General features: G+C 63.9%; 1 protein-coding gene across 1 annotated transcript; it reads right to left on the bottom strand.

The window, feature by feature from the left end:
• Positions 1-3,009: 3,009 nt before the first annotated feature.
• On the bottom strand, positions 3,010-13,811 carry SLC4A1 (solute carrier family 4 member 1 (Diego blood group)). The gene is made up of 19 exons (XM_053965020.1): positions 13,720-13,811; positions 13,514-13,610; positions 11,144-11,217; positions 10,784-10,961; positions 10,569-10,704; positions 10,251-10,392; positions 9,780-9,849; positions 9,043-9,227; positions 8,486-8,696; positions 8,167-8,373; positions 7,809-7,957; positions 7,156-7,350; positions 5,684-5,851; positions 5,448-5,537; positions 5,172-5,338; positions 4,808-5,061; positions 4,552-4,721; positions 4,166-4,339; positions 3,010-3,826 (listed from the first exon to the last, which is right to left on the bottom strand). Exons 1-19 carry the CDS (start codon positions 13,735-13,737, stop codon positions 3,746-3,748), a joined length of 2,766 nt encoding a protein of 921 aa, XP_053820995.1. The 5' UTR covers positions 13,738-13,811; the 3' UTR covers positions 3,010-3,745.
• Between the last annotated feature and the right edge of the window lie 3,338 nt (positions 13,812-17,149).

The following is a 17,149-nucleotide window of genomic DNA, read 5'->3' as shown; positions in this document are numbered from 1 at the left end:
GCCCGGCTGGCCGCGCTACGGCCCGGTTGCCCGCGGCTGCCAGCGAGCTCCGGCCAGCTCCGGCCATCTCCGGCCATCTGGCCACGGCCGCTCCGGGCCGGCGCAGCTCCGCGTGCTCCGGGCGGCTCCGGCCATGGCGCTGCTCCCGGCCGGGCCAGCTCCGGCAGCCCCGGGGCCACCGGCGCAGCCCCGGGATTTGGGAACGTGGGGTCACCCAGCTCGGTGGGCTGCGAGCATCTCCCGGGCCCACCGATGGGAACGGCCGAAACCCGGGGGGGGGGGGGGGGTTTCACGGCTGTGTATATGGAAAAGGAAACAAGGAAACAAGAAATATACAAATCCCTAAATTAGTATACATCCACTCCACCACCCCACCCCCCACCGCTGGTTTGGGGTGCGGGGGTAGTGCCTGGCTGTGCAAGTGGCTTATTTGGGCTTTATCCCGAAGGGAAGGATCAGGCAGAGGGAGGGACAGCCGGACAGGCGGCTCCTCCGCCACGTCCTGCCCGAGCTGTGCCAAGCCCGGCCAGGCGGCACTGGCGCCGGCTGGTTAATCCCTCCTGTGAGAGCTTAAAAATAAAAATATATGCATTTATTCTGTGTGGGAAAGGGCCTGGGCTGGGCTGGATCCCTGAATTTCAGGAATTGTCACTATTTTGCAAGAGGGAAAAACGATAAAAGTAAAAAAAAAAAAAAAAAAAAAAACCCAACATAAAATATTTAGAGCCAATCAGGCCCAATAAGTGAAAATTGACATTTCCAATTTTTCAGGGTTTTTTTAAAATCAATGGAGTTGTCAATGTGCTCCAGTCCCAATTCTCCCAACGTGGTCTTGGGGCTTTTGTTACCAGCAAGACACACCTGGGAATGAGCCACAGACCCTGCAGCAGGTGGGCTGGGAATGGGGACCCCCCAAAATGCCCATCCGAACCACCCCCCTCTCTCCTTGCCCTTCCCAGGCCTTGCTTCTGACCACGAGAATTTTTGATTTTCTGTTGCTTGTGTCAATTAATATTTTTGGAGAATAAAGCCGCAGGTTTGGAGGGTTTTGTTTACCTTTCTGCTATTTCAGTGCAGGAGCAGTGACACTGCCAGCAGATGCCACCGTGTCCCATGTCCCCTGCCCGTGGCATGGAGCACCCTGTGATGCTGCAGGCACTGGGGTTCTCCCCTTCCAGGTGTGATGCTCCAACATGATGATCCCCCTCTAGAGCTCCATGCTCTCCCCCCCTCATTAGCAAACAATTAATTAGCATTTATTTCCCCCTCGTTTCTCCTGGCCTTCCCTAATTCCCTCCCCATTTCCCAGGGCTGAGGCAAGTTCAAAGAAGAGCTTGACCTAAATTCCCACCCTCAGCCCAGGCTGGATCCCGCGGCAGTGACCTCGCTGCCATCTCCCAGGGAACAACAAACTCTTCCCAGGGTGGGAAATGTGCGGGGTGGGTGCAGGCAGATGCTGGCCTCTGTCGCGGGGGTTTGGAGGCAGGGATGACACCGGTGTGGCTTGTCCACATGAGGCTGGCACGGGGACAGGAGCAGCCGGATCCGCGGGTCTTGGGCTGGGAAGCGCCATCCCTGTGCTTCCCTCTCCGAAAACCAGGGGCTAGCAGCTCTGCTGGGCTTGGGACAGCCTGGTGGCCACGCTGGGCTTTATCCCCAGCCCCTCAGAGAGGCTTCGGGGTTCCGGCTGGGAGCGACCGTGGATGCTGCTCCCAATTCCTGCCCCACGGAAAGGCTGGGGGCGAACGGGCACGGCCCTTCCCACGGCCCCGGTGCCGGTGTCGCCCATTCCTTAATGGGATTATGGATAATCGGGGTCAGCCCTGTGCCAGGCGCTGGGGGAGGGGCAGGGGCTGCTCTGCGTCCTGTGCCAGCAGCGCTGGATCAGGATATTCCCAGTCCCCCCTGGAATGGGGCCAGCGTGGCAGTGGGGTGGCAGCTGGGCTGGAAGGGGGATGAGCTTCCTGGGATGGCTGTGGGGAGCACGGCCACAAAGAACAACGAGGGATGATTCTGCGGAGCGTTCCAGAGGGCTGGGATGCAGCGAGGATCTTGGCGTTCTGGGATTCAGTGATATCCCAGGGTACCACGACAAGGATCCTGGTGCAGCTGCACTGCACATTCCGGGGGGGATGGACACCCTCAAAGGATCCTGCTGCTCTCCTTTGGTGGGGGGGAATTAAAGCACCAGCCCAGACAATTCCCAGCTGGAAAGAAAACCCCCATTTCCTTTCTGATTTTATTAATTTGTTTATTAAAGCCTGATACAGAGGTGTGGGGAAGGGAAGGAGAAACCCCCAAAGATCAAAACATTTTTATTTCAGACACGTAATTCATGAAACTAAACCAACCCAAACATGAGGCAGCGCAACCCCGGGTGTGGCTGCCCCTTCCCACCCCCACCCCCCCCCCCCCCGCTGATTTTGGGGTCCCCTGCTCTGATTTATGCAAAAAGGAGCAAATTTGGAGCCTGATCTGGTGCTCTACACCCTGGTCACATCCAGCCCTTGGGGCTGCCCAGGGCAGAATCAGCCCTGGCAGGACTGGGGGATGCTCAGCTGGACTGGGAGCAATCCCAAGGGAAATGGGGCAAGACATGGTGAGCAAGCAAGGGAAAAAAATCAAGGAAAAACTGCATGGATTTACCTGAAACACTATAAAAATAAAGAGGACTAATTAACTAATTAACACTAACTTATCAGTTAAATGACGCTGCCAGACTGGTCCATAGAGTTTAGGCCCTGACCAGGATTCTTTAAAATCATCTTTTCTAAAAAATTCTAGATTTTGCTATAATTCTCTAGTATATACACACACGCACATGGCCCCACTGCGGCGGGGGCACAACCAGCCTGAAAAAAATAAATTACAAACCCCCCCAGTAGCATCAAATATACAGATCACTCCTTGCAGCTACATTTTTTTTTTCTCTTTATCTTCTTTTTTTTTTTTTTTTTTCCTGAGGCGCTTTTTCAGCCTTCTTTCCTTTTTTTTTTTTTTTTTTTCTTTTTTTTTTTTTTTTTTGTTAATTTTTGCTTGGCTCTAAATGAATTCTACCTGCAGAAGCACCAGCATAATTTTAAGTATTTTTCTGTGGTTTTTAAGCGTGATTGTTTTCATTGTAAGTGTATAGACCCCCCCTTGCTGGACTGTTTGCATCCTGACTCCGGGACGTGCTGGGAGTGCAGCACAGCAGCTGAGACCATCCCGTGGAGCAAGCGATGGAGAAAATGGGAAAAGGGCTCCACGGGGTGAAGGGTCTGTCCCAGCTTGTTCAAAGTTCATCTGGGGAGAGGGGCTGGGCTGGGGGGGCTCCCCGGGGAGGGGGAGGGCAGAGGGGAGGACCCCATCCTGCTGTATCTCTGTCCCTGCATTCCTCCTCCTCCCTCCAGGCTCTGGGGTCTTCCTCCAGCTCCTTCCCATGCTGGGTGCCTGGTGGTGGCCTTGGGGACAGTGACACATCCCACCTTGCCACGGGTGGAGGGTGGCTCGTGGGGGGCCCAGCCAGCCCAGGCAGCCCCTTCGCCAGCAGGCAGCAAAGTGGGGGTGAGATCACATCATCCAAAATGCTTTTTAAAACAGACCAAAAAAAAGGGAAAAACAAAAAAAAAAAAAGCTCCATTCCCAAGGGTGGGCAGGTGGGGATTGTGTCCCCAGTCCTTCTTGGTAGCCCGATGGCCCCAGAATGGCAGCAGTGGAGATGGAAGCGGGGCTGGGGGGGCATCGGGGGGCTGGGGGCAGGCCCTTAACTGGGCATCTGCACCTCGTTGTACACATCTGTCCCCTCTGCCTCTTCAAAGGTCACCACGGCGTCATCTGCGTCCAGCTGCAGAGAGGAGAGGCCGTGAGGGGGACAGGGATGGGGACAGGATTGAGGACAGGGGCACTGACAGGGGTGGAGGTGGGAATAGGGGCTGGGATGAGGCTGGGGAAAGGGATGGGGACAGGAATGGGGCAGGGACGGGTGAGGATGGGGACACGGGTGCGAATGAGGGATGCAGATGGTGACAGAGATGGGGATGGAGACAGAGGGAGGATGGAGACAGGGACGGGGAGGGGAACAGGGACGGGGATGAGGCAGGGACAGAAATGGAGATGAGGATGGGAGCAGGACAGGGAGAGAGGTGGGGCTGGGGACAGGGCTGGGAGTGCCAGGGCTACGTACACATTTGAGCTCGATGTCCTGGAAGATCCTGGGGAGCAGGAAGCGCCGCAGGGGCACGGTGAGGATGAGGACAAAGGGCAGCGCCAGCGAGGCCGGGGTGGATTTCACCACCCACAGCACCACGAGGAAGATGATCTGGGTGAAGGTGAAGAGGTGCATCCTCCAAGTCTTCACCTGTGGGACGAGGAGCCGAGGGTTGAGGACAGGCACAGCGTCCCGCACCCTTCCTGGGGTGCTGGCTGCTGCGGGGAGCAGCACAGCGTCCCAAGGAACCCAGCAAAGGTCAGCGCTGAAGGAGGAGGCTCTCTGGGGGGCCCCGAGCAGTTGCAGGGGTGTCACAGCCCAGGACACCCCCAAACCCACAGCCACCCCTGGGGGTCACTCACCCGGGTGACGTAGGGCTCGTCAGGGTGGTACTTGGGGGGCTTCAGCAGGAGCAGGATGCGGTCGAAGAGCTGGATGCCAAAGAGGGAGGTGACCCCCATGTAGAGGAAGATGCCGAAGAGCACGGCCAGAGGGATGTACTTCAGGATGGGCTCCATCAGGATGGAGACGCCTGTGGGGGAGAAGAAGAGAGGTTGGGAAGAGTCCTTGGGGACCCCCGACCCTCCCTGCTCATCTGGGGACCCCTCCCCAGCTCACCAATGAGCACAGCCACCAAGAGGCCGCTGATGCGCTGCTCCTTGACCTCCAGGATCTGGGATTTCTCGCCCGGAGCAGAGGTCTTGCTCATGATGGTGAGGGCGTTGGCGTGGGTGATGGTGCGGACGGTGGTGGCACTGAGCCAGGGCATCCCAAAAAGGGCTGCCAGCCCCCCCATGGCCACAATCAGCAGCAGGTCCAGGTGGAAGCCGGTGCCCTTCACCAGTTTCCTCTCAGGCTTGCTGACGATGAGGCTGGGGGGACACAGGGACCAGTTGGTGATGCAGCGCCCCAGGGAGGTCCCCTCTATCCCCAGCCCACCAGGCACCCCACAGCCCTCCCCTGCCCATATCTCCATCCTCACGTGGTGATCTGTGTCTCGAGGAAGATGAGGATGAAGACCAGAAGGGCGGGAATCACGGAGGCAAACATCATCCAGATGGGGAACCGGGCATTGGCCCCCATGGGGTGGATAAACCAGCCCCGGGCAGTCGCGTTGGTGACCTGCAGCCCTTTGGGGACGCTGAGTTTCTGCATGGGAGCAGAGATGGGGGAGTGAAGGGTGGGATACAGGGATGAGGAGCCGCTCCCATGTCCCCATGTGGGGACACCCGTCCCCCCCAGCCCTGCCCTCCCAGACCTGGGTGTAGGTGTCGCGGATGAAGAAGTCAGCCAGTGCCATGATGAAGATGGAAATGGGCACCCCAAAGTCCCCGATCAAGCGCCGGACCTGTGGGGACAGCGTGAGAAACCTGTGTGGCCCCCCTTAGCCCGGGGGGGGTCCTGCCACCCCCTCCTCTGCAGGAACATGCACTGACTTTGCACGGCCTCAGCCACTGAACCCCTGTTTTGCCCCGGGGTGCAGGGGACTCTCACCTTGCCAGGCAGGAAGGAGCTGTTCTTGAACACACGGAGGAAGTAGGCCAGGAAGAAGGTGCCAGCCATGAGGACGAGGGACAGTAGCGCCGTGTTGGGCTCCGGCACCCCGGGCTGGAATTTAGGCTTCACGTGGTACTCCCGCTGCAGCGGGTGATGCTTGAAAATCTGGGGAGGGAAGAGGAGAGAGTGAGGCAGAGTGGGGATGGGGATCCCCTGCATCCCCTGCCGTGGGAAGGACCCTAAGACCCAAAATTGGGAATCTGACATCCAAATAGTGGGGGGATCTCCACAGATTGCAGAGTTAGCAGCTGTTGTCAGAGCCTTTGATAAATTCAAAGACAAACCCTTTAATCTGGTCACAGATTCGACGTATGTCGCAGGTATAGCTATGAGAGCAGAACACGCTCTTCTCAAAGAGGTTTCCAATCCAAAGTTACACCAATTGATTTCGGCATTAACACGCTTCATCTCTCACAGAAAGAAACCTTACCATATAATGCATGTGAGGTCACACACCGCTCTCCCAGGCTTTATCACAGAAGGGAACAGGAAAGCGAAAGCCGTGGCAATAGCAACTGCTAACGTCCCTGATGTCTTTGCCCAGGCAAAGTTGTCACACGCATTTTACCATCAAAATGTACCTGCCCTTATCAGAATGTTTAAGCTCTCAAAAGATCAAGCAAAAGCTATTGTCACCACATGCCTGAACTGCAAAAATTACCAGGTACCATCTATGGGGACAGGAGTCAATCCCCGAGGCCTGAGCAGCTGCCAGCTGTGGCAGACAGACGTAACTCAACTTCCCACCTTTTGGAAGTCACTCGCCTCAGATAAGAAATGCCGGGTCATGATGACTGGACCAAAGTATCCCCTCTTCTGCCCTCGGACCCTTGTTATCTCTCTGTAAGACCATAGGTCATATTCGCCCTGACCCCGGCGACTGGACAATTTCCAACACCCCTGCACCCTGTATAAACCCCCATTTCTGCCCAGTTTGGCAGAAGAGCTGTCACTGGAACCCTTTGCAGGAGCTGCCAATAAAGACACCTCTGTGGAACCTCACACAGCCTTCTCCTCTCTCATCCCTGTGTCTGCGAGGCACTTAGTGAGTAAAGAGCTGAAATCACTGAAGAGCTGAATTCATCAGAGAGCTGATCTCACTTAAGGACTGCTCGCTAAGCTTGCCCACGGCTGGAGCTAGCCAGAGGGACCTGGACAGGTTGTGCCTATCAGCCCAGTGCTAGCCAGGACACCTACGGCTGCCCGGGCTCGGACAGACCCTGGGGCCCCAGGCTGCATTAAATCAGCACTAGAAGTGGCCTCATGAACTGGGAAAAACCTGGAAAAGAGGAGGAAGCACCAGGAGACTCAGTCCCTCACCTGTATCCCACTGTATCTATGGAAACCTGGGTGATAACCACAATCTGCAGCCCCCCACCCCCACCGTGGGACCCCCCCGTGTCCCTCACCGTGACCAGCTTGGAGAAGGTCTCAAAGATGAAGATGAGGGAGATGAGGAAGGAGAAGATCTCCTGGGTGTAGCGGGACAGGTAGCGCACCAGGAAGCTGCCCTCGCAGGCCACCACCACCAGCACCAGCAGGATCAGCCAGAAGCCGATCCAGACCCGTCCCACGATGTATTCCAAGCCGTTGTTGCTGCAGAACTGGGGAGCCAGAGGGCACAGCCTTGTCAGTCCCCTGGAGCCCCTGGCATGGGCACCCAGCTGTGCTGGAGCCACGGTGGCTCCATGTCGCCTTCCTGGGATGGGGGTGGGGGTACCTCGGTGTGGCAGGGCCCCCGTGGGATCACCCACCCAGCAGCACCTGCCCAGCATCGCCCGTGGGGTGTCACCCACACGGGGTCAGCTGTTCGGCATCACCCACGTGGTGTCATGCACCTCACATCACCCCAGGGCCACCACCTGGGTGGTGTCACCCCTGGGTCATCACAGGTGGCATCACCCCCCGTGCACCCTTCCATCTGCCATGCCCCCCGTGCCATCCCCCACACAGCTGCACTCTGTCCCTGTCCCTGTCCCAGGCCTGGTGGAGACATCCCAGCCTTACTCTGGGGACAGCTGGTGGCAGCAGGGGGGCACCCAGGGGCGCAGGGGGCACCCACCGAGTAAAAGGCTTCCTCAAAGACGAGGAGGGGTCCCGAGAAGCCGACGACGAGGAGGGGTTGGGCGCTGAGGAGGCTGAAGAGCACGCACTGCACACAGGTGGAGATGAGCAGCTCCGACACCCCCATCATCCCCTTGGTCTTCTCACCTGAGGGGAGCGGAGCCAGTGGGTGTCGGGCTGGGGGGCACAGCGCTGTTCCCCCACCCCACACCTCTCGGCACCAGGATTAGGGGGAAGAGCCCCCCTGGAGCATCCCCGTGGGATGGTGGAGAAGGCAGAGATGCCCCCAGCGCCACGCCCAGCTGGGGGGACATCCCCGTCCCCGGGAGCGTCCCCAGCCTGTCCCCCCCCTTTACCCAGCAAGCCTCCGAAGGTGATAGCGGGTGACAGCGCCGCGAAGTAGATGAAGATGACGGCGGCCAGGCACTGGGGGTTGAGGGCGTCCTTGATGTCGCTGAGATATTTGGGGTACCGGCGGCGGATGTCCCGCACCAGCCCCCCAAAAGGCCGCCCTGTCCTGCGCAGGGGGTCATCGTCCTCTGCAGCCGCCGCCTTGTCCGGCCCTGGGGACACATCAGGTGGCCATGAGGGGATCCCGTGTCCAAGGGGGGGGTCCCGCCAGCCAGGGGGACAGGGGATTGCGGGGGGGGGTGTCCGGGGTGGTCCCCGCCGTACCCAGATCTTTCAGGAAGTCCCCGATGTGCAGTCTCTCGAGGGGTTGGTAGCGCCGTCGGAGCAGCTCCCGCTGCAGCGGGACCAGGGCGCGGAGCAGCTGCTCGTTGGGGGCCTCGGTGGGCGGCAGGACAATGCTGGCATCCAGGAAATCCTCCACGCCCCGCACCAGCTCCTGCCGCGCCTCGGCCAGGTAGGCGTCCCGGCGAAACACCTGCGGGGCGGCGCGGGGACTGAGCCAGCGCCGGCACCCCGGGCGCTGCTGGGCACCCGCCGGGCCCTGAGCGTCTCCGCGGGGACACGGGGTGAGGGGGGACGTGGGGACACGGGGTGAGGGGGGACGTGGGGACACGGGGTGAGGGGGGACGTGGGGACACGGGCTTGGGGATAAGGGGACATAGGGAGGTGAGACACAGAGTCTTGGGGAGAGGAGCGTGAGACCACAGGGGCACGGGGACATGGGGATCAGAGGGGGACATGGCACAGGGGGACAAGCTGCACCCCAGGGATGGGGAGTCCAGGGTGCTCGGGGGGTGGTGGCACTGGCGGGTGAGCCGTACCCTCTCGGACATCATGGTGGCGATGGCGCGGCCGATCTCGTGGTAGCTGATCTGGGGGGTGTCGGGCCCCAGGACCACGACGAGGAAGCGGACGGGGATGGACACGTCGAGGACACCGTCCAGTGTCACTGCGTCCTTCAGGCGCACAAAGGCCAGCATTGGCTGCTCCAGGAAGGCTGCACAGCCTGGGGGGAGGATGGGACGGGACAGGGATCATGGGGGACCATGCACAGGGACACAGGGGACGGGACCATGGGGACATGGGAGCACAGAGACACAGGGACAGCAAAACGTGGGGACATTGGAAATGGAGACGAGGTGACACAGAGGCACGGGGACAAAGAGAATGGGAGAGGGGCACAAAAGTCACTGAGACAAAGGGTAAGCAGGCATGCAAGTACAGGGACATGGAGCATGGGCACAGGGACACAGGGACACAGGGATGGGTGGGCAGGGGAGTACAGGGACATTGGGACATGGGGACACAGGGGACATAGAGGCATGAGGACATGGGGACAAGGGACATGGGGAGAGGGGCCCAGAGAGCAGCACCGAGCAGCAGCAGGCGGCGGCGAGAGCTGAGGACGGGGAGAGGCAAAAAAAGGCACAAGAAAAGCAGCGCGTGAGCGAGCGCAGCGAGGGGCACATGGCAAAGCTCCCCCTGCACCCCCGACCCTGCACCTGCCCCCCGAGCCCGCACCCCCAGCCCAGCACCCCCCAGCCCGCTGACCACTCACCCACAAGGACCAGGGTGGCCTCGGCACCCTCTGGGATTATCTCCAGGAGTTGGGGTCTGGGGACCCCGCTCTGTTGGAGGCAGATGGAGGGCAGGAATCAGCCAGCCAGCCTTGATGGCTGTCCCCCGTGGTCCCCTGTGTACCCTGCATGTCCCCCCACTCTGCCCCTGTGTGTCACCCACTACCCCCTGCATGTTCCCCTGCATCTCCCTCTCCATCCCCAGCACATCCCCCTTTGTCCCGTGTCCCTCCTTCTGTTCCCTGTGTGTCCCTCTCCATCTCCTGCATGTCCCCCACTATTCCTGAGTCCCCCCTCTGTCCCTGAAGTGTCCCCTGCTGTTCCCTGTGTGTCCCCCTCTGCAGGGGGGTGTGTGTGCACCTGCGTGTGCCAAGGTGTGTGTGTACCCAGTGTGCATCTCCCACGCCCAGCCCCACACCCCGATGTCCCCAGTGCCCCCTGTCCCCGCTCACCTGCTCCTTCCCTGCCATCCTGCTCATCTCCATGGGCCGCTGCTCCCGCAGAAGTGGCCGCTCCACGTCGGCCCGGGTGGTGCCCGAGCGCTGCACCAGCGCCGGTGGCATCGTCCACACCGACTCATCCTCGGTGGGGTGGCTGAGAACACCGGGGGTGGCGTCAGACCCCCGGTGCCACCAATTCCGTGGGTGTGAGGGAACCCCCAAAATGGGCTGAGGGGCAAAGCTTTCCCACCCCGAGCCAGGCTCTGGCTGCACACACTGGGCAGGGTCCCAGACCCTGGGATCCCCCCGGACCACCAGCCCTGGCCGTACCTGTGGCGCAGGAGCAGCGTCCTCATGACATCGTCCCGGTCCTGCGGCTTCATCTGCCCCTCGTAGATCAGCTGGTCCAGGAGGATGTGGACGATGGCCGGCAGCGAGTTGGCCTCCACGTTGAGGAGAATGGCACCTGTGGGGACAGCACTGTCACCATCCAGCCAGCGCAGGGTCCTCGCCACCCTCCTGGTGGTCTCTGGAGTTGTCCCCACCTTTGTTCAAAGCCCGGCGGATCTCCAGGAGGCTGTGGTAGGTCAGGAAGGAGAGATGGGGCTGGCTCCAGTCCCCCGATTCCTGGAAGTCCTCCTCCAGCTTGAGCCAGTGGCCGGCCTCCATCCAGCACAAGTCCTTTGCATTGTCCAGGACCAGCTCGTGCAGCTCCACGTATCCCTGCAGCCAGACATGGAGGGGTCAGCGTGTCCCTGGCCACACTGGGGACCCCCAGCACACTCAGCACCCCCCTCAGTGCCCTGATATCCCCAGGGCTGAGCTGTGAGGTTGGCCCCAGGGTCACCACAGTCCACCCACCCCCAGAATGGGGAGGCAATGGGGGTCCCTGGGGCAGCACCCACCTCATGGGTGTCCTGCTGGGACAGGAGCCTCCTGCTCCCTGCTGCCTCCGGGTCCACATCGGTCACTGACACAGCTGCAAGTGGAGCCACCAACACGTTAGCCAGTCCCTGCCCCAGCCCGGACCCCCCTGGGGCCGGCTTGTGGTGCCTCCTATCATCACGCCCATCCCAGCCCCCTTTGGGGTCACCTGGACGTGTCCCCTTCTCCATCATCCCCACCCCAGCCCTGTTGGGCACTCGCTGGACGTGCCCCCCGTGTTGCCCCACCCCAGACCCAGCTGGAGTTTGCTGGACGTGCCACTCCGCCGATTCTCGCCCTGCCGGTGCCCATCTCGGTCCCATCACATCCCCACAGCCCGGCCCCTGGGGCAGGGTGACAGTCTGGGGACGTCACCGGAGCCGGGGTGAGGACGGGGCTCGTGGCCACCGCCCTGCCACCGGCACAGCCCCAGGACCGAGCACCACCTCTGGAGCACGGGGACAGCACATCCCCGGCCAGCCTGACCCCCGAGGTGTCCCTGTCCCCGTCCCCTGCCTACCTGCGGCCCCCCCAGCGCTCCCCATGTCCCCGCCGCTCCGTCCCTATAAAGTGGGGACCGATCCCCGCGGCCGCCCTGTGTGCACCGTAAATCCCGCAGCACTTCCTTTGCTGACAGTAAACACCAGCACGGCTCCCGCCCGCCCGCTGTCACCCCACCGTGGGGACAGGCTCACGCCGTCCCCCTCCAGCCTCGACGGGGACCACCGCGGTCCCCTCGCCGTCCCCAGCCGGGTCACCCGGCGGGGGGATGCTGCAAGAGCCGCATCCCGCTCCGCCGGGGGAAGGATGCTGCGCCCATGGCAGCAGGGATGGGGCGCGTCCCCTGTCACTGTGTCCCCGACGGTGCTGGCCGTGGCACGTGGGCACGAGCGTGTCCTCGTCCCTGCCCGCCGCCACCGCCACCGAGCCGCCCGGCGCCAGCCAGCGTTCAGCCCCAAGTGGTTCTTGTCCTCACCCCAAACAAAGACTTTATTTATCCTCAATCAGTGGGCGATTACGGGCAAGTGGCAGCGGTCACCCCGCGGCGTGCCCTGACGCCCGGGTGACCGTCCCCCCGCGGAGGGTGGGACACAGGGGGTGGCAGAACCGGGGCAGGCAGCGCGATGGAGGGCTTGAGGTGGGGGGGACGCCGGGGCTGGGCTTTGTCCCCCGGGGCCCCCGCGGTCACTCACGCTGCCCTTCGCCACGGCTGGGGTGTCCCGGGGGGGCCCCGGCCGAGCGCCTCTTCCCGTCCAGGTCATAAAATCCCCGGCGGCCGGGCAGATACTGGCTGCAAAACACACACCGCGGGCACGGGGGTTCAGCGCCGGGCACCGCGGGTGCCACCAGCCTCCCCCGGGGATGCCAGCCGGGCAGGCAGAGCCCCCGCCCCGATCTGGGGACTCACCGCAGGGGCTTCAGATCCTCCGCCCTGGCCCTCCACGCCTGCAGGGGGGACCCGATGCCAGCGCCGGCCCCTGCGCAGAACAGGCGGCAGCGTTACCCCATCTGTGTCACCCCAGCGGGGGACCCGAGCCCAAACACCTCCTCAGGGTGGCAGCTCCGAAACAACCGTGCCTGGGGCAAGGGGACGCTGCGTGGCACGCAGACCCCAAACTCCCCTCACCTCCCTCCGAGGGGCTCAAGGACCTCGGGTGTCCCCAGGCTCAGCCCCGCTCCAGGTACCCGCGGCTGGAGGTGGCACCTCAGGGCTCCGGGGTTTCGGCAGAGGGAGCCGCTGCCCGTTGGGTGATGCCACCCTGAGGGTGGGTGTCCCTGCCTGGCCCCGCGCTCCGAGCGAGCCCTGCTGCCGGTGCCACGCTGGCACCCAGGAAACGCATCCATGCAAGACGCCTGTGCTCATGCAAGTCGATCTGTGCAACCCATGCAACGTGCCTGCGCCATGCTGGCACCCACGCAACGAGGTGCCAATGTGCCATGCGTGCCCACGAGAAGCTGGCAGCCATGAAACACCTGTGTCCATGCACTGCTGGTGCCCCTGCAACGCCCCTGAGCCATGCTGGTGTCCCTGCATAGCTGCGCCCACAAAACTCTGCTGCCCATGCATGACCTTGAGCCACTGGTGGCCCTGCAATGCTGGCACCCAGCTGGTGCCAGCGCCCCTGCGGTGCCATCACCCCTGCAAAGCTGTCACCCGTGTAATGCCATTGTCACACATGCAACGCTGCCTCCTCTGCGACACCGGTGCCCGGGTGACACGCCGGTACCCGTGCTCTGCCACACCCGTGCAGCGCTGGCACCGCTGTGACACTGGTGCCCATGCAATGCCACCCCTGTGCAGCACTGGTGCCCACGCTGCCAGTGCCCCCAGCACCCCAGGAGCCACTCACTGCTCATCTCGCCCAGGGACAGCTGGGAGCTCTTTAGGCCGGGGTCCTCGTAGCCTTTGGGGTCCAGGGTCCTCCTCATCCCCTCCTCGTAGGCCTCCTGTGGGACAGAGAGAAGGGGGTCAGCAGGGTCCGGCACCCCCAACGCCTCGCCAGGGCCGTGCCGGGGCGCAGCAGCGGAGCCGGGGGGGGGGGCCGGGTGTCCCTACCTGGCCGGGCCCCTCCATGGCTCCGGGCTCGGCCCCCGCTGCCGCCTCGGCGCGTCCCGGCGCTCAGCCCGGTGCCACCATAACCCGGCGCTCTGCGGGGCGGGCACGGGGGAAACGAGAGAGAACAAGTTAGCAGAGAGCAGGGCATCGCTCGGTGCCCCCGGGACCGGCGTTTGTCCCAAGGGCTGGGGCTGGGGCTGGACGCCGTGGCCGTTCCCGCAGCCCCTGCCCGCCTAACCCGCTCCCCACGGGCTGGGAGGTCCTGGGGTTGGGGGTCCCCAGGGAAGTCATGCCCTGCCCTGTCGCCAAACGGGATGGGAACCGACGTCAGGACACGGCAGAGCCCCGGCAGCTTCCCACCAGGGACGTGGCATCCTGCCCTGAGCCACCCGTGCCCATGCACAGCGTGCCCTGTGCTCAGGGTCAGCCCCTGCACGGACCCACAGCCGGGGGCTGGGCCCCATATGGACCCACGCTCAGGGCCTGCGATCCCACACGACCCTCTCGTGTGTGGGCGGGGGTCCTATATAGACCCACGCACATGTCTGGGGTCCTGCACAACCCCTTGCAGCCCCCTGCACATGTATGGGGGTCCTGTACAGTCCCACACACACGGGCTGGGGTCCCGCACGCAGTGCCCTGATCCCCCAGCACACGGCCACAGCCCCTGGCAGAGCCGGTGGGGAGAAGGGGGGAAACTGAGGCACAGCTGGACTCACGGCACACCCCAAACCCGGACGGGGTGAGAACCCCAAAGCTCCCCAGAGTGCACGGCTGGGGAGGCCCCTGCTGCTGCCCTTCCATCAGCCCTCAGATCCTCTGCAGCACCCAGTGCCCGCCCCCCCTGTGACCCCCGTGTCCCCTGTCCTCCCCGCGTGTCCCCTGCCCCCCCCGCCCCCCCCCCGCAGCTGCCCCAGGGCTGCGCCGCGGGACAACCGCCAGGGGGCGCCCTGCCCCGCACTCCGCCCCCCCCCCCCACTTTCCCCCCCCCGGGGCAGCCCCGGAGGGACCCGGGGGTCCGGACCCCCCCTCCTGAAACCTCCTCACCCCGACCCCCCGCCCGCCCCAGCTCAGAGTCTCTGAGGAGGGGTGTCATGGCCCGGGACCCCCAAAGCCGCTGTTCCAGCCGCCCCGTGGGGACCCCCACAGCCTGGGGGGCCGAGGGGCTCCGGCTGTCCCCCGCCACCCCGGCCCAGCGACCCCGCACGGGGGCTCAGGGGCAAGGTCAGGGCATGGGCGGCTTTGGGGGGAACCAGCCCCCCTCGATCTCACCAGGGTGATGCAGGAGCTCGCTCCCGGCCGGGGGTGGCGGGAGCCGGGGTGGGGTCCCGGACACCCCGCGGGGGCCACGGGATCCCCGGCGGGGCCACACGGGATCCCCGGCGGGTCGCGGGAGCCGCGGCGGGGCCACGGGATGGACGGCAAGCCTCTGACTCGGCCGTCTCCTTCCTGCCCCGCCTGGCCCCGGGACCGGCGGCCCCCGGCCCCCCAGCCCGGCCTGTCCCGGGCCCCCCCAGCCCGCCGGCGGCTCTTGCATCAGCCCGGTGCGCCGGGCTGTGCCCCACTGATAACGCCCGGCACCGGGCGTCGGCCCCTGCCCCGCTCCACCCGCTGCCCCCCGCTCTGCCCCACAGCGCCCCGGGCCGGGGTGCGGGGCCGGGGACCCGCGGGGCGCTGCGGCACCGGGCAGCGAGGTCACCGGGACCCGCCGAACGCATCCCTGCGCCAGCCGCGCTCTACGGGGCCCGCAGAGCCCCGCACGGAGCCCACGCTGCAGCCCCGGGCACGGCAGGATGGAGCTCGGCCCGCCCCGTGAAACCCCCGGGTCCCCCGTCCCACATCGTGTGCGTGGGATGGAGCCCACAGCCCCACAGCGCCGTCCCCATGGACGGGGTCCACACATCCCCCAGCAGCCAGGGCACGGCTGGGGTCCCCTCTCGGTGGGTACAACCCCATGGGGTCCATACATCCCCCAGCAGCCACGGCTGGGGTCCCCCCATGGGGTCCACGCGTCCCCTGCCACGCTCAGGACTGGGCTCGCACCTCCCGCACCAAATACCCCGCACGGCTCAGCACGGAGCCCGCACACCCCGCGCCGTCCCCGCACGGTCACCGGGATCCTTCCTGCAGCCACCGCGGCTCTGCAGAGCCCCCACATCCCACTCCCTCCATGAGGCACGGCCGGGATCCCTCCTGCCTCCTCCCTCGGCTCCGTCTGGAGTCAGCACATCCCAAAACACGCACGCAACGTGGGACTGCTCCTTCCCTCCGTGGGTACAACCCCGTGGCTCCCTATGGAGTCCATACATCCCAGGCCACCCGCGCAGCACGGCCGGGATCTCTCATCCAGCAGGTGCCCAGCACGGCTCAGCACGGAGCCCAAACATCCCAGGCCGTCCACAGGCACGGCTGGGACCCCTCTGGTGGCTCCCTATGGAGCCATATCCCCACCCCACAGCACCTCCCACCCCAAGAGCCCCCCTGACAGCCCCGGGGGCAGCCCAGGGTGCCCTCCCAGCGCCGCCATCCCCCCGCCCACCCCGTCTTCCCCCTCGCAGCCCCGGGGACACCCCGAGGTGACCCCGCACCTACCCCTGGGGTGCCTCCGACGCCCCTGCGGCGCTCTCTCTGCGGCCGCCCGGGGTGTGAGACGCCAATGCCCGAGTCACGCTCACCTCCCTAATCTTGCCCCACTCGGGCTCACCCGGCCCCCCCCCCCCCCCACCGGCCCCCCCGTAAAAACAAGGTTATCGGGGTGCAACATCTGCAAAAGCTGCGCCCCGGCTGAGCCCCGCCTGCGCCCCGCAGTCCTCCCGTCCCTCACCCAGCCCGGCACCCCGGGACCTGCTCCCGCTGCCCCCCCCTCGTCCCCCCAGTCTTGTTTACCTCCGGGTTTCCCCGCAGGGAATCCTCGGGATCCCCCCGGTTGTCCCTTTCCCCCCCCCCCGCCTTTCCGTGGGGTTGGGGTGTTCTCTTTAAAAAAAAAAAAAAAATTGAAAAAAAAAAGGGGGTTCCTGGGGAGGTTCCCCGGGGAGGAGGCGCGGGGGGGGGCACGGGGACGGGGTGTCCATCAGTGCCATGGGATTGGTGTCACTGGGGTGCCCTGGAGAGGGGTGGGATGCCCTGGAGGGGGGCAGGGGTGCCTGTGCCTGCGTTGATGCCCACCCACGGGCACACGTGTGTGTGTGTGTGTGTGTGTGTGTGTGTGTGTGTGAGTGTGAGTGGCGCTCGTCCCTGTGTGTGTGTGCGCACCTGTGCTCACACCTGTGGACGTGTGCGCACACACACACACACACACACGTGAGTGTCTCTGCACTTACAGCCTTTCTAAAAGGATCTCGGCCCCAAAATCCCAATCCCAGGGCAGGGGTGAGGCCTTGCACGCACACGCACACGCACACACACACACACACACACCCCTGTGCTCACA

Source organism: Vidua chalybeata, chromosome 26 (assembly GCF_026979565.1).
Source record: "Vidua chalybeata isolate OUT-0048 chromosome 26, bVidCha1 merged haplotype, whole genome shotgun sequence".
NCBI classification, from domain to species: domain Eukaryota; kingdom Metazoa; phylum Chordata; class Aves; order Passeriformes; family Viduidae; genus Vidua; species Vidua chalybeata.
The sequence above is the reverse complement of the archived record's forward strand: the minus strand, read 5'-3'. Positions and strand labels throughout refer to the sequence as shown.

Bases quoted from the DNA above. Each gene is read 5' to 3' on its own strand.
- SLC4A1 (XM_053965020.1), bottom strand. The intron at 9,850-10,250 runs GTGAGCGGGGAC...TGCCTCCAACAG, and splicing joins GGATGGCAGGGAAGGAGCAG to AGCGGGGTCCCCAGACCCCA. The intron at 5,062-5,171 runs GTGAGGATGGAG...GTGTCCCCCCAG, and splicing joins CTCGAGACACAGATCACCAC to CCTCATCGTCAGCAAGCCTG.